This window comes from Carassius gibelio, chromosome A10 (genome assembly GCF_023724105.1).
Source record: "Carassius gibelio isolate Cgi1373 ecotype wild population from Czech Republic chromosome A10, carGib1.2-hapl.c, whole genome shotgun sequence".
NCBI classification, from domain to species: domain Eukaryota; kingdom Metazoa; phylum Chordata; class Actinopteri; order Cypriniformes; family Cyprinidae; genus Carassius; species Carassius gibelio.
The window spans coordinates 16,998,035-17,011,241 of NC_068380.1; the positions used below are offsets into that span (position 1 = coordinate 16,998,035).

Consider the following 13,207-nt stretch of genomic DNA (forward strand, 5'->3'; position numbering starts at 1 on the left):
ATGGGCCTCAGGATCTCATCACGGTATCTCTGTGCATTCAAAATGCCATCAATAAATTGCACCTGTGTTCGTTGTCCATAACATACGCCTGTCCATACCATAACCCATACCATCACCCACACAATGCCATACACACCGTCTGCCATCTGCCCTGTACAGTGAAATCTGAGATTCATTCATGAAGAATATACCTCTCCAAAGTGCCAGACACATAGAAGGTGAGCATTTGCCCACTCAAGTCTGTTACGACAACAAACTGCAGTCAGGTTGAGACCCCGATGAGGCTCATGCAGATGAGATTTCCCTGAGAGGTTTCATACAGTTTGTACAGAAATTCTTTAGTTATGCAAACTGATTGTTGTAGCAGCTGTCCGGGTGGCTGGTCCGGGTGGCTCAGACGAACTTGGAGGTGAAGATGCTGGATGTGGAGGTCCTGGGCTGGTGGTCTGCAGTTGTGAGGCCAGTTGGATGTACTGGCAAATTCTCTGAAATGCCTTTGGAGATGGCTTATGGTAGAGAAATAAACATTCAATTCACAGGCAACAGCTCTGGTGGACATTCCTGCAGTCAGCATGCTAACTGCACGCTCCCTCAAAACTTGTGACAAATATGGCATTGTGCTGTGTGATAAAACTACACATTTTAGAGTGGCCTGTTATTGTGGCCAGTCAAAGACACACCTGAGCAATAATCATGCTGTCTAATCAACATCTTGATATGTCACACCTGTGAGGTGGATGGATTATCTCGGCTAAGGAGAAGTTCTCACTAACACAGATTTAGACAGATTTGTGAACAATATTTGAGAGAAATAGGCCTTTTGTGTACATAGAAAAAGTCTTGATTGAGGCAAAATGTGCCTGCGTTTAACAGAATATAGATTTTTTTAGTTGTTGTTTTTCTGTCACAGAATGTAAAAATGATTAAGCTTGTATGCCAGTGTTTGAGGAATGCTAGGCAGTGCACCTTATCAAATGATGGCGACCTAGCAGTGATATTCTGTGTAATTTAGCGGGTGTGTTTAGATTATATAATGCATGCCCAGTGCTTTCAAATACACACCATACTGCTACTGGTCATTAAACCCTGTTTTTGCAATCCTGTCATGTAGAATATCCTTAATAACTGCTCTGGGCTCAACAGCCTCACTTGTGCTTCAGGATAATAGTATTGAAGTAACACCTCTCACTGTTCCTCAGGCTCCTCGTGGGTTCACCATGGAAAGGATACCCTCAGAATCGGAAGGGAGAAATCTATAAGTGTGAGATTAACCACCCTGGAGTCAGCTGTGAGTCACTTGACCTACAGAGTAAGCAAACGTTTCCCATCATTCCCAGTTTCATCATTAACAGTGTCCAGTAGATGTGACTGTGTCTAATGTGCTCTCAGATTCTGTCAATGTGCCAAACATCTCCAACAGCAACAACATCAACATGAGTCTAGGTCTAACTCTGATTCCAACAACCAGAGACAGCGGCTTTATGGTGAGACTGTTGTTTTCTGCTAAGTCGCATTTCTAATTAGTAATCATTGCTATTTCTAAAAAAAAAAAATTCTCTGCTGTTTTGGCACCTGCACCAAGGAAGTTCCGTGTACGTCTGTAAATGATTCATATATTCTACTATTTTTCGAAAATTATTCTTCTGCATGTTTTTCTGGTTGGTTTATGTAGAATGTCATGTGCACAGTTTTTTATATTACGTTGCATTATGTTTGTGTTTTAGACGTGTGGTCCTCTGTGGGCTCAGCATTGCGGAAGTCAGCACTTTTACCCAGGAGTCTGTGCTGACGTGAGTCCACAGTTTAAGCTCCAGTCAGCCTTCCCTCCTGCCATTAAAAGTATGAACACACTTCTCTGTTTACTCAGTGAACTTTTACTGTTCACGTTAATCTCTATTGTGAATCTCCAGCAAAATGTTAACATTTGTGTCATTGTGTTCCACTCCCACACAGCTTGTGGCAGTCTAACGGACATCGCAATAGTTTTGGATGGATCCAACAGTATACGCGCATGGGAACAAATCCTCGCTTTCCTTAAGAAATTGCTGGAAAATGTTGATATTGGACCTCAAAGCACTCAGGCAAGTCAAACAGCTTGTGTGCCATTTTAACAGTTTTTACTCTATAATTTGTATAATTTTTAGTTGATATATTTATGATTTCATTTATTACAGGTGACTGTGCTGCAGTATGCTGTTGACACCTCGTTCGAGTTCTACCTGAATTCCCATCAGACGAAAGAGTCCATGATTAAAGCAGCTTCAAATATTCAGCAGAAACTTGGAGTAAAAACTAATACTTTCACAGCCATTGATTTTGCCAGGTACTGTATGCATTATTTTTTCTGAACAATGTGGTAGAAATTCTCTCACGCACCTGACTTTAGAGATTTATCCCCAAAGCATCTCTGGTGACACTCATAAATGTAAACTCTTTGCACATCTCTGGTATTGCATACAGAGTCAGATGACGTCTCGTCCCTTTCAAACAATATCAATTGGGACTAAGATGTAAGGGTTCCACTACACCTGCTGTGCAGCAGTAACCAGACAGACTCCAAACATTGCTTTTGAAAGTGAAAAGTGAAAGTGATGTGACATACAGCCAAGTATGGTGACCCATACTCAGAATTTGTGCTCTGCATTTAACCCATCCGAAGTGCACACACACAGCAGTGAACACACACCCAGAGCAGTGGGCAGCCATTTATTCTGCAGCACCCGGGGAAAAGTTGGGGGTCCGGTGCGTTGCTCAAGGGCAACTCAGTTAAGGTATTGCCGGCCCAAGACTCAAACCCACAACCTTAGATTTAGGAGTCAATTCTAACCACTAGGCCACGACTTCCCCAAAAACACAGAACATTTTCACAACAAAACCAACAAGACTGTTTATATGGCATAGGTGCGTGGCAAAGATGACATAATTCATTATATAATTTTTCTCTAATATAATAGGTCTTTCTTATGCACAATTCAACAAACCTTGACCCTGTTACTGGCAAAGCTAATTTAGTTTTTTGATTACTTCAGGTTGTTAACCAAGTGTAACTCATGGGTTGTTATGGTTATATTCATAATATAAATGTATTAATATAATTAATAAATTAATATAAATAATTAAGGCATGATAAAAAAAAGTTTACAAGTTTTGTTGCGTTTTGTTTAATATTTTTTTTAATCTTCGTAAAAATTTATATATATATATATATATATATATATATATATATATATATATATATATATATATATATATATATATATATATATATAGATAGATATATATGTATGAAAAAAAATGTATTTGTATTTCTGAAGTCATTCCTACACTTTAGTTTTAAAAAGTTTTTACACTAAATGCTTTCATTTCATTCTGTGGTTTTGTGTGCATGTCTGTCGGATGATTGGCTATCATAGAGAGAATGCATTCCTAGCCAAAAATGGAGGCCGTCCTGGGGCCAATAAAGTGATGGTGGTGGTAACTGATGGAGAGTCACATGATTCAGTTCTGAGGAACACAGTTATCCCAGCCTGTGAGAGCCAAAATATCTCTCGCTTTGCTATTGCGGTAAGTGAAAAGATCATGCAGTCAGAAATCATATATGGGTCTTATTAATCAGTATATTTGAATATTGTGAAGAGATGGATTCTTGCATTTTTTAGGTGCTTGGACATTACATAAAGAATGATCTTTACACAAGCGAATTCGTCGCAGAGATTAAGTCAATAGCCAGCAATTCAACCGAGAAATACTTTTTCAATGTGTCTGAGGAGGCAGAACTTATAGAGATCGTCGGGGCTCTTGGAGATCGTATCTTCAACATTGAAGGTCCATGATTATGTCAATTTCACTGTATGTTGCATATAAATGAAAGGCTCTCATTTAAGTGTAACAAACAGGTTTCTTTTCTAACATAATGTATGTTTTTGTGTGTGTGTGTGTGTGTGTGTGTGTGCCTTTTTATGTGTTGGAAAAGGTATTGGGGATAATTTCAAAATGGAAATGTCCCAAGTGGGGTTCAGCGCACACCAGACCAGAAATAAGGTGCTGCCTCTAATATGTCTGTGTTTCTATTTATTTCCAATTTTTCATTTTTCTCCTGGTGGTTTACATTGAGTCTTGGTGTTAGGATCTGATCTTACTGGGAGCAGTTGGAGCATATAATTGGATTGGCACTGTTGTGCACCACACTGCCCAGAAATCAAATGTTTTGCCCAAAACTGCTTTTGAGAAAGTCTTGGATGATAGAAACCACAGTTCATTACTTGGTAAGTTTTGTACCATCAGTACAGGCAGTTTTGTTGCATCTAATGAACTAAGTATAATCTACAGTATAAGCTTCATACAGTGGGTTTAGAAAAGAATCACCGCCTTTAAAATAATCAAATTGTGTTGCTTTGCAGCCTGAAATGAAGAGAGACAGTTTTTGTTTTATCTAACTGTATTTAATAACATCCAGGTGAAAGATGCAACCCCAACATTTCAAAAAAGTCAAAAACAGAATCACTGAGTTGGAGGAACACCCTCTCCTAAAAATTAATTAAAGGGGGTGTTGCTTTTCTATACCCACTGTATCAAAGATATAATGTGTGAGTCTTAAGTAGATGGGAAACAAACTGTGTATAAATACATTTGTTTCTCAGTTTGATTTTTTTGTCCTGTCATTTGTTCAGGGATACTCTGTCGAGTCTGTAATCGACGGCTCGTCTGAGTTTTATGTGGCCGGTGCTCCTCGTGCCGCTCATAGAGGACAGGTCATAGTTTACAGTATCAACAGCCAGAATCAGCCGGTCATCGTAGATTCACAGGTAAACACATCTCTCTGTGAGATTTATTTCATTAGACAGTGAAGTCCTGTCATAGATCATTGTGTTCTGTGGTTTGCAGATCGGCTCTTATTTTGGCAGCGTTCTCTGTCCTGTTGATGTGGACGCTGATGTTGTGACTGATCTGCTGCTGGTCGGAGCTCCGATGTACATGAGCGAGGAGAAATCTGAAACCGGAAGAGTCTATCTCTTCACCATTAACAAGGTCCTTTTCTTATTTTTCTGCCATTTATTTTGTGTTTGTTGCTCTCCTTTTCCCCCTGTTAGCTACATCCTACTGATGAAGAAAAGGTTGTTAAAGAGATTTATTTACACGAAAAACCACCAAATTCAGTATAATTTCATGTTTTTGAAAGAAGTCTCTTATGTACACCAAGGGAGTGGCGAAGCTAGGGGTGGGCCCGGGTGGGCAATGGCCCACCAATTTTCAGTTGTGCCCCACAAAGTGAGAAGCTGATTATTTTCCAGATGAATGTTATTTATCAGAAGACAATAATTATAAATGTATAGTTTCACTGTAACTTAATATATGTGCTTAAAAATATATTTACCATGAGTTTTCATGGTCAATTACAGGCAGTTTATCAATTTAACCTCTTTCTATAGGTGCTTACCATACGCTTGTTAAAATAATGATTGGTCAGTTTCTGTCCCATCCACAATTATGTTAATGACGTGAGGATGCTCGTGTTTGAAAATAGTGGTAAAGTTGAATTTGAAGATAGTGAAACAAACCTCAATAAGAATTTAAAAAGTATATTTTGGACTTCCCCGATGAAATCTTAGTCTTAGCATTGTATCCAGACAGCCGACAGAAACCAGACCAGAAACCAGCGGGTGATGGATTTATACATGTAGATTAGAAACTTCTGAGTCAAACATGTTTAAAGCATCATATTGCCATAGGTACAGTGTTTGATCTGCTAAATAGAGTGTTCTTAGTGGAAAGAAAAAAACTAAAACTGTGCTAATGTTTATGAGCGTGCGTAAACCGAAGGCTTGAATGAAGGGCAATCGGGTGAAACGTACGTTTATTTCAGAGATGGGACCAAGTCACACATGTGCAAGTCTCAAGTAAGTCTCAAGTTTTAACCTTCAAGTCTCAAGTAAGTCCCAAGTATTTTTTTCTTGGGCAAGTCAAGTCAAGTCAAGTCACAAGCTATGTCAAGTCAAGTCCAAGTCAAGTCACCTTAATATTGTTATTTTACCTGCAGAATCTGATCTTAATAAAGTTAAAAGACAAGATATAAGTAACTGTCAGTAAATTAAAATAATTAGGATTTGCATTGTAAATCCTCATGTTCAGTAAAATACATCATGGAATCAAACAAAATGGTAACTTCCTAAAATTATTTATTTTTCACTTCTGCCAACAGTGTTTGAAATGTTTTACATTTTCAACATTGAGTCCATAAAACTAAACATCCAACAGACTCCTCTCTGAACACCTCTCTCTCTCTCTCTCTCTCTCAAACACAGTTTACATACAACATTAAACTGTTAAATTTCTCCCCTCTCTCTCTCTCTCTCTCTCTCTCTCTCTCACACACACACACACACACACACACACTCTCTCTCTCTCTCTCTCTCTCTCTCTCTCTCTCAGAGTATAGAATATAAATATGACGTATTTTCAGTTGTTTCATACTTTTTTGTTATGTACAGTACAGACCAAAAGTTTGGACACACCTTCTCATTCAAAGAGTTTTATTTTCATGACTATGAAAATTGTAGAGTCACACTGAAGGCATCAAAACTATGAATTAACACGTGGAATTATATATGGAATTATATACATAACAAAAAAGTGTGAAACAACCGAAAATATGTCATATTCTAGGTTCTTCAAAGAAGGAGTTCCCCGACAGATGCTTAGCACTTGTTGGCCCTTTTGCCTTCTGTCTGCGGTCCAGCTCACCCCTAAACCATCAGGATTGGGTTCAGGTCCGGTGACTGTGGAGGCCAGGTCATCTGGAGCAGCACCCCAATCACTCTCCTTCTTGCTCAAATAGTCATTGATGCCTTCAGTGTGACTCTACAATTTTCATAGTCATGAAAATAAAGAAAACTCTTTGAATGAGAAGGTGTGTCTAAATTTTTGGTCTGTACGTCATATTTATATTCTGTACTGTATATATATATATATATATATATATATATATATATATATATATATGTGTGTGTGTGTGTGTGTGTGTGTGTGTGTGTGTGTGTGTGTGTGTTTATATATATATATATATATATGTATGTGTATATGTAATATATATATATATATATATATATATGTAATATGCACTTCTCATGATTGGGTAATCGCGGCAGCTACATTTGTTTTTCTGATTAATTGTTTTGCTCTATGAGAAAGACAAGGTAACAAAATATTCGGGGCTTATGCCCCCTTAGCCCAGCCCTAGCGCCGCCCCTGGAATGCGTTTTTTTGATTGCCTGCTAGCGGATCATTAGGGGCCGTTCACATCAAGTCTTTTGTGCGCGCAAGTTCGTTATTTCCAATGTAGGCGCGCGGTATGCGCACTCATAATGGAAGCAACGCGCTCACGACGCGCTCTGCATCGAGTTAAAAACATCTAAACTTTTCAGAATGCCGCAAGCGCACCGCAGGTCATGTGACAATAACTAACCAATCAGCTTCATCCTTTCCCGTATCAACGTTGAAAGCTCAGCTAAGATGAAGGAACAGCTGATCATTAAATACAAAAATGCAGTCTGCACACTGAAAAATACTGCTCCATACAAAAGTGTATTTAATTATGTACAAGGCAACGTTTCGACCCTCAGGTCTTCATCAGGCACAATCTCAATAAGTGAGGAACACCTTTAAATACATAACAGGTGCTCACCTTAATTAGAATTCCTCACTTAGAAGTCATGTGACAGAAACAAATCATGTGACAGAAACAAATCATATGACAAACACTCAAAAAACAACATCAAATAACTTGAAAATCATATGACAAACACTCAAAATGCAGCATCAAATAACTTGAAAAAAACAAACATATGAAAATATTTATAGAAATGGCTTGATATCAAAATCCTCATTCAACCCTAATGGTGACAAAGTATTTAGAGAATAAATCCAAAAACATTCTCTCTGTAATAATTTCTTCTCATAGTCTCCACCTCTTGATGGTTTAGTTACCTTTTCTATACCGATGTACTTTAACACACTGACATTATGACCCATTTGCCTAAAATGAGACGCAATGGGACTGCGCATATCACCGGTCCTGATGTTACTGCGATGTTCACAAATACGAATACGTAATTGTCTGGATGTTTTACCCACATAGGCAAGACCACACGGGCAGCGAATTAAATAAATAACATGGGTTGAAGCACATGTGATAGTGCCTCGTATCGGAATGTCGCGACCAGTGCGTGGATGACTAAAAGAATTACATTTGTGTGTGAAAGCGCACTGAGCACAATTGCCACACCTGTAGTTACCTGGAGGAAGAGATGGAATACCTTTCATTCGTGCAGGATATTCAGATTTTACCAACCAATCACGGAAGTTATTTTGACGTTTAAAAACTAATTTAGGACTGTTTTTAAAAACGCCAGACAAACTAGGATCACTAGAAATAATATGCCAGTGTTTTTTTAAAATTCTACGAAACTCCGCACCCAAAGATGAGTACTTCGTTGTGCAAATGGGAGCATTGAAGGCCTGCGTTTTGTTGTTACTTTTGTTTTGTAAACACTGCATTTGAGATGTATCATTCAACTTCTGTTTGGCATTTTCTATCCATTCCATACGGTAACCACGATTCAGAAATCTTTTAGTTAACTGATTAGATTGGTAAGTGTAAGATTCATCCGTGCTGCACACTCTACGCACACGTTTAAACTGACTGATAGGCAAGCTCTTAACTAAAGGTCTAGGATGGAAACTATCCCCTCTCAAAATGGTATTTCGATCCGTAGGTTTACGATATAGATCGGTATGAAGTTTGCCGTCACATTTGTATACTCTAACATCAAGAAAACTAATGCTAACAGAGTCATATTCCATAGTAAAATTCACATGCTCATTCCTTGAATTAAGATAATTTAGAAATAACATCATCTCTGCAGGTGTAGCCTTGGTAATCATAAAAATGTCATCAATATACCGTTTGTAGAACAAAATCTTAGGAAAAAAGAAATTTGACTCATTCAAAATAAAATCATTTTCAAAAATTCCCATATACAAGCAAGCATAGTTTGGTGCCATTTTACTACCCATTGCAGTACCTTTGATTTGTAAATAAAAATCGTCCTGAAAACGAAAAAAGTTCTTAGTTAAGACAATGTTCGCTAAGTCCAATAAACATGCTGTGCTGGGTTTTTCATCTGCAGGTCTTTTTGTTAGAAATTGTTCTAAAGCACCTAAACCATCAATGTGAGGAATATTTGTGTATAAGCTCTGAACATCAAAGGTGGCCAAGAGCACATCATCTATAGCAAAATCAACACAAAATAGTGATTCAATAAAATCCATAGAGTCTCTGACATAGGAAGACAACATTGGTACAAAAGGTTTTATAAAATAATCCACATAAGAGGAGATGTTTTCAGTAAGACTACCAATGCCACTCACTATTGGACGGCCTTTTAAAGGGGTGTCTAATCCTTTGTGAACCTTAGGCAGAGTATATATAATGGGTATTATTGGAAAGTCTACCTTAAGGAAATTATATTCATTTTTGCTAAACTCCCCATTCTCAAAATGGGATAACAACTTGGAGTCAATGCAGGTTTTAAATTTATTGGTAGGATCAGCAGGTAAAGATTGATAAAAAATATGGTCATTCAATTGTCTACGAATCTCTTGTTCATAATCCGAAGCACGTTGAAGTACAATCGCGCCACCCTTATCTGCAGGACGCACTATCACCGTATTATCTTTGCCAAGATCAAGTAAAGCATCCCTCTCCTTTTTCGACAAGTTGTTGTAAACCTTATACTGCCTTTTGTTCTTAAGAGCAGTCTTTACATCACATTCCACAAGTCTACAATAGGTATCAAGGGATGAATTCCTATTCTTAGGTGGAATAAAAGTAGACTTTCTTTTAAAAGGGAGACGAGTGGTGGACTGTTCAATAGTGATGCTGTCCTGTGTGGTAGCAGGTGATACTTCGTTAGAAGGAAGCGACTGTTCATTCGTGCCAAAGAATTCGCGAAGTCTCAAAGTTCTAAAAAATTTTTGAAAGTCAATTATAGTATCAAAATCATTAGCCTCAGTGGTGGGAACAAAAGAAAGACCCTTACTCAAAGCAGAAATGCAAGAGCTAGAAAGAGACTTATCTGAAAAGTTCATCAGTGTGTCCCCTGGTTGCTCCTTGTCATCCGTGGAGGTAGAGAGGAGTGTTTTTCTCTTGCCCCTTCTGCACCTCTTCTTGGTCGATTTAATCTTCGATCTATACGTTGATTGTCGGGCTGGGTACGGCCCAAAAAAGTGGAGCCATTTCGCCATCGTACAACAGAATCTGAGTCAGAATCACAAGATGTAGAAGAAGCCAGGGATCTATTACCATGTTGTTGGCGTGTGCGAAAACCAGCAGTAGCCGCCCGATTCCGATGGAACATATTAGATTCAGGTTTTCCGTCCTTCCAAAAATAGATCTTGCCTTGTTGGTAATCAGCATTGTCTCTCGCAAACTTAGTACGTTTAATTGCTCTAATCTCTTTAGATATCTCAGCACGTTGACGTTCCAAGTCTTTTTTAAACTCAGTAAGCTTACTTTTAGTCACCATTTCACCGAGTTGAATCTCCATTTTCTTAGTCTCCAATTTTGTAGACTCAAGTTGTTTGGTGGTCTCTGTAATCACCAATGCCATCAGATCAAATGAGCACTTGTTTAATATCTCACACCAACGGGTACAAAAATCTGAGTTCTGCAACCCAAATGCAGGAGACTTTTGCAGACGTAGACCTCTTGGTATAATTTTCTGGCGGAGATAATCACTGAGAGTAACTGCATGATAGTATTGCTTAATCTCCCGTTGAAGATTATGCTGAAGTTTGTCCATAAGTGTTTCGGCATCTGTCGTACATGGAGTATCATTTTCATCAAAAATAGAGTCTTTTAGCAGGATCTCAGAATAATCTGCTTCACTGAATTCAAAGGTCTTACTTAGAGACGGGCAATCTTCATCTGCCATACTGGAGTCAGCAAAGAAGGGAGTGCAACAACCAAAAAAAATCACTGAAGAATCAGAACACACAGAAGTGGTGTGCACATCACATGAACCCAAATTTGGGCCAGGTGCAAGACAACTGGATATGCAATCAATAAATACAAAAATGCAGTCTGCACACTGAAAAATACTGCTCCATACAAAAGTGTATTTAATTATGTACAAGGCAACGTTTCGACCCTCAGGTCTTCATCAGGCACAATCTCAATAAGTGAGGAACACCTTTAAATACATAACAGGTGCTCACCTTAATTAGAATTCCTCACTTAGAAGTCATGTGACAGAAACAAATCATGTGACAGAAACAAATCATATGACAAACACTCAAAAAACAACATCAAATAACTTGAAAATCATATGACAAACACTCAAAATGCAGCATCAAATAACTTGAAAAAAACAAACATATGAAAATATTTATAGAAATGGCTTGATATCAAAATCCTCATTCAACCCTAATGGAAAACACTCCTCTCTACCTCCACGGATGACAAGGAGCAACCAGGGGACACACTGATGAACTTTTCAGATAAGTCTCTTTCTAGCTCTTGCATTTCTGCTTTGAGTAAGGGTCTTTCTTTTGTTCCCACCACTGAGGCTAATGATTTTGATACTATAATTGACTTTCAAAAATTTTTTAGAACTTTGAGACTTCGCGAATTCTTTGGCACGAATGAACAGTCGCTTCCTTCTAACGAAGTATCACCTGCTACCACACAGGACAGCATCACTATTGAACAGTCCACCACTCATCTCCCTTTTAAAAGAAAGTCTACTTTTATTCCACCTAAGAATAGGAATTCATCCCTTGATACCTATTGTAGACTTGTGGAATGTGATGTAAAGACTGCTCTTAAGAACAAAAGGCAGTATAAGGTTTACAACAACTTGTCGAAAAAGGAGAGGGATGCTTTACTTGATCTTGGCAAAGATAATACGGTGATAGTGCGTCCTGCAGATAAGGGTGGCGCGATTGTACTTCAACGTGCTTCGGATTATGAACAAGAGATTCGTAGACAATTGAATGACCATATTTTTTATCAATCTTTACCTGCTGATCCTACCAATAAATTTAAAACCTGCATTGACTCCAAGTTGTTATCCCATTTTGAGAATGGGGAGTTTAGCAAAAATGAATATAATTTCCTTAAGGTAGACTTTCCAATAATACCCATTATATATACTCTGCCTAAGGTTCACAAAGGATTAGACACCCCTTTAAAAGGCCGTCCAATAGTGAGTGGCATTGGTAGTCTTACTGAAAACATCTCCTCTTATGTGGATTATTTTATAAAACCTTTTGTACCAATGTTGTCTTCCTATGTCAGAGACTCTATGGATTTTATTGAATCACTATTTTGTGTTGATTTTGCTATAGATGATGTGCTCTTGGCCACCTTTGATGTTCAGAGCTTATACACAAATATTCCTCACATTGATGGTTTAGGTGCTTTAGAACAATTTCTAACAAAAAGACCTGCAGATGAAAAACCCAGCACAGCATGTTTATTGGACTTAGCGAACATTGTCTTAACTAAGAACTTTTTTCGTTTTCAGGACGATTTTTATTTACAAATCAAAGGTACTGCAATGGGTAGTAAAATGGCACCAAACTATGTTTGCTTGTATATGGGAATTTTTGAAAATGATTTTATTTTGAATGAGTCAAATTTCTTTTTTCCTAAGATTTTGTTCTACAAACGGTATATTGATGACATTTGTATGATTACCAAGGCTACACCTGCAGAGATGATGTTATTTCTAAATTATCTTAATTCAAGGAATGAGCATGTGAATTTTACTATGGAATATGACTCTGTTAGCATTAGTTTTCTTGATGTTAGAGTATACAAATGTGACGGCAAACTTCATACCGATCTATATCGTAAACCTACGGATCGAAATACCATTTTGAGAGGGGATAGTTTCCATCCTAGACCTTTAGTTAAGAGCTTGCCTATCAGTCAGTTTAAACGTGTGCGTAGAGTGTGCAGCACGGATGAATCTTACACTTACCAATCTAATCAGTTAACTAAAAGATTTCTGAATCGTGGTTACCGTATGGAATGGATAGAAAATGCCAAACAGAAGTTGAATGATACATCTCAAATGCAGTGTTTACAAAACAAAAGTAACAACAAAACGCAGGCCTTCAATGCTCCCATTTGCACAACGAAGTA

At 38.0% G+C, this 13,207-nt stretch overlaps 1 protein-coding gene across 1 annotated transcript in view; it reads left to right on the forward strand.

Annotated features, from left to right (window-relative positions):
- The window catches only part of LOC128021401 (integrin alpha-2), a 46,175-nt gene that overhangs the window by 16,522 nt on the left and 16,446 nt on the right, over nt 1-13,207 (forward strand). The window contains exons 3-13 of the mRNA XM_052608532.1: nt 1,200-1,309; nt 1,390-1,484; nt 1,725-1,839; nt 1,954-2,081; nt 2,175-2,323; nt 3,414-3,564; nt 3,660-3,825; nt 3,974-4,041; nt 4,127-4,263; nt 4,670-4,805; nt 4,861-5,028. Coding sequence (XP_052464492.1) covers nt 1,200-1,309; nt 1,390-1,484; nt 1,725-1,839; nt 1,954-2,081; nt 2,175-2,323; nt 3,414-3,564; nt 3,660-3,825; nt 3,974-4,041; nt 4,127-4,263; nt 4,670-4,805; nt 4,861-5,028 — 1,423 coding nt within the window. The remainder of the gene's footprint in view (nt 1-1,199; nt 1,310-1,389; nt 1,485-1,724; nt 1,840-1,953; nt 2,082-2,174; nt 2,324-3,413; nt 3,565-3,659; nt 3,826-3,973; nt 4,042-4,126; nt 4,264-4,669; nt 4,806-4,860; nt 5,029-13,207) is intronic.